The sequence below is a fragment of the Monopterus albus genome, unplaced genomic scaffold (assembly GCF_001952655.1).
Source record: "Monopterus albus unplaced genomic scaffold, M_albus_1.0 scaffold31.1, whole genome shotgun sequence".
NCBI lineage: Eukaryota > Metazoa > Chordata > Actinopteri > Synbranchiformes > Synbranchidae > Monopterus > Monopterus albus.
Window position 1 is genome coordinate 2,966,631 of NW_018127911.1, and position 3,475 is coordinate 2,970,105.

Genomic DNA, 3,475 nt, shown 5'->3' on the forward strand with positions numbered 1-3,475 from the left:
GAATTATAAAATGCTCTGTATCATAGTCATTGGACTGTTCTTGCAAAGGTCAAATCATTCTGTCGCAAAAGATGATAAGATTATAATTTTTTTTGACATATCCTATTATTTACTGACAGAATCCTGCAAAATGTCAAAAAATGAATAAAGAACTTCAGGACCTTCAACTTCAGGTAATTAGAGCCTTCTAAAGTAAATCACAATGGTTCATATGTGAATTTCACAGCTGGCGCTTCATCCAGATGAACAGACATGGATCCATTTTTACCCCTAATTTGCATGAGCCTTAATCTTATCTACCCATGTGATTTTAGCACAGACCACTGAACAACTATAAGAGTTTCTCCCTTTTTTATTTGAAGCTACTCTGTGAGAGGTCTGAGCTTTATTCAGCTTCTACTAATATCTGTGCTATTAGCAAACACTTCCAGGTAGTGGTTTTTCACCAACACTTCAATTTAGACAGGACCATTTTGTTGGGTTACTTAGGTGTTATAGGGCTTCGGTAGCTATAAAAATTATTGCCAAAAGTTCCATAAAATTTAATAACACATCCATTTAGTACACCTATGAAAGCGCTTTTGGAGGATGCATGAGAATCAGCATTTTTCTTTGAAAACAATTTGATTATTTTTGTATAGTGTGCTTGGCTTGTGCAATACTTCACCACTAGTATTTCCTTTAAAAGCAAAACTCACTTATACGGTGCTGAAACAATTTTCTTAAAGTTTGGCATATGCTATATCAGAATCAGAATCAAAATCAGATTTATTGGCTAGGTATGTTGAACACACAATCTGACTTCTGTACAGTGGCTCTCGATGTGCAAATACAATGTTCTTCCATAAAGCAATGAAACAAGATAAGACTGAGAGAACAAGAAAAGAGAAACAATGAGCAAACAAGTAAAAGGAATGTGCATTAGGAAAGTAATAAATAAATAAAAATAAAGCACTTATAAATATAAATTTCATGTGTATATACACATGTCCAGAGAATTTGATTGACAGAAAAAAAGAGCCTATTCTGCAAAATAAATTTAAGAATGTAATCATATTTACTCCTGGTTTATTCAAAAAAGAGATATACTGTATATTTATTAGATACATTCAGAAGTAAACACACACGCACACAATCTATCCTGCTTAAGAAGAGTATTTATTTCAAACCTTACACAATCACGAACAAGATGACAAAGAACAGGTGACCTATATGCAGACCACATGGCCAAAACAAGAGCGTTCAGGGAAATTATTCGATGTTCAATGTTCAATGTTTGCATTAACTGCCATCTAGTGGGCAGTATTGACATTGCAAGAAGTCCGATTCACCTAGATCTGCTCTTTAAACTGCTAAATTTAGATTCTGGGTTTCTCCGGGGCCACTGGGGGTAGAGTCATCAGTATAGATCCTTTATTCACACTAGAGCTAAAATACTGGACATCTATTCCCTCGGCGTTTTATCTTACTTTTATATATTGGAAAGTATAGGCTGAACATAGTTTGTCAATTTTGTATGGCGGGCTTTCAATTTCGAAATACTAGCCTTTATGGACCCCAATTCGCTCTATTTTAATAACCATGCCGCTTTTTGAAATATGTGATGACGAGGGTTTACCACACACTAACGTTTTCAAGAAAAGCAGGTTCGTCCGTAGTCAATGTTGCATTCATGTGCTTTCAGGAAAATCGGATTTTATTTTATGTTACAAATACCCTTATTTGCTAAAGTTATGAATAATGTATTTTTACACTGCGGCACAAATTGGTTTTGGTGTCACAAAATATATGTAATACCATTTCACCGTGTAGAGAATTTGTAAGCGTGTGTCACAATTCCAAATAGCGAGCAGAAAAAGTTGAGCCTAAAGAGCTACAAAAAGTACCCGAAGGCAGCAGCAAGAGGTGGCGCGGACTCGGAGCTAGGTTCTGCTGCTGCATGAATACAGTGAAGAATTGTACTAGCAAGACAGGCGGTGTTAACAGGTATTAAAATGTCCGGGAAGAGTTTTCGAGTTAGCGATGGGGACTGGATTTGTCCCGATAAAAAGTAAGTACTCCTCAATCATAGACTTCATATTTTGTGTACCAAGTAGCTAAATTTAGCAGCCGACGTCTGTTTAATTTGCTGGTCTTGCTAGCAAGCAGACGTTAGTTAGCTTCGGCCTTGTAGCATTTGGTTCACGCTAACATTTGTTAGTTAAGTGGCAAACTTGTGACCTTATTTTGTCTCTCTTTAGCTACACTGTAAGTAAAACAAGCATAACATATCAACTGTGCATTTAAAAGCGGTGGTTCGTTTTATATTTAGATATCAGGGTGTCTCCGTGTAACTTGTTTGTGTGCAGGTTTTCAAGATAGCAAGCTAGCTATCCTTAGCTTACGTGGGTTTGGGTAAGAGTCTCCACTCTGTATGGTGGGTATTGTTTACAGTGTCGTGGACTGCAAGCTGTCAGGAGTTTTAACTTGGAGGCAGCAATATCATGCTGCGAGTGAGCTGTAATAAAATCGTGTAATGTTACAGATATGTCAGCCGGAGCTGTCAGGTTTAACGTTAGAGGGTTAGGCCTGTGACACATGGTGTCTAGTTAAAGAGTAACGGTAAGATAATTCAGAATCAGTTTTATTAACCGGGTGTGTTGATCACACGAGGAATTTGACTCTGGTACAGTGGCTCTCAAAGTGTATGTGCAATGTTCTTCCTTAAGGCAACGAGTATACAAGTAAACAAGACTGAGAGAACAAAAAGAAAATGTGCATTTGGAAAATAAAAGCAAAATACTTATACATATAGTTTAGATGCAGTTTTCAAGATAGATATATACAAAAGTATATTTAAGTTATTGCACTGAGGGTTGTTCTGTTATACAGTCATGGGTTAAATGTTCATCAGAGTGATGTCCCAGGGGAAGAAACTGTCTTTGTGTCTGGTTGTTTTGGTGTACAGTGTCCTGCAGTGTCCTCCTACCCTTTGCTCAGTATTTAGTAGAAGCACCCTTTTGAGCTAATACAGTCATGAGTCTTTTTGGGAATGATGCAACAAGTTTTTCACACCTGCATTTGGGGATCCTCTGCCATTCCTCCTTGCAGATCCTCTCCAGTTCTGTCAGGTTGGATGGTAAACGTTGGTGGACAGCCATTTTCAGGTCTCTCCAGAGATGCTCAATGGGTTTTAAGTCAGGGCTCTGGCTGGGCCATTCAAGAACAGTCACGGAGTTGTTGTGAAGCCACTCCGTTATTTTAGCTGTGTGCTTAGGGTCCTTGTCTTGTTGGAAGGTGAACCTTCAGCCCAGTCTGAGGTCCTGAGCACTCTGGAGAAGGTTTTCGTCCAGGATATCCCTGTACTTGGCCGCATTCATCCTTCCCTCGATTGCATTAATGAATTGATTGAATTAAGGCCAAAAAGTTCTATCTTGGTCTCATCAGACCAGAGAATCTTGTTTCTCACCATCTTGGAGTCCTTCAGGTGTTTTTT

The 3,475-nt window shown here is 38.3% G+C and overlaps 1 protein-coding gene across 1 annotated transcript in view; it reads left to right on the forward strand.

The window, feature by feature from the left end:
* The first annotated feature begins 1,798 nt into the window (after positions 1–1,798).
* zranb2 (zinc finger, RAN-binding domain containing 2) overlaps positions 1,799–3,475 on the forward strand; it is a 7,145-nt gene continuing 5,468 nt past the window's right edge. The window contains exon 1 of the mRNA XM_020596912.1: positions 1,799–2,050. Coding sequence (XP_020452568.1) covers positions 1,995–2,050 — 56 coding nt within the window. The 5' untranslated portion in view covers positions 1,799–1,994. The remainder of the gene's footprint in view (positions 2,051–3,475) is intronic.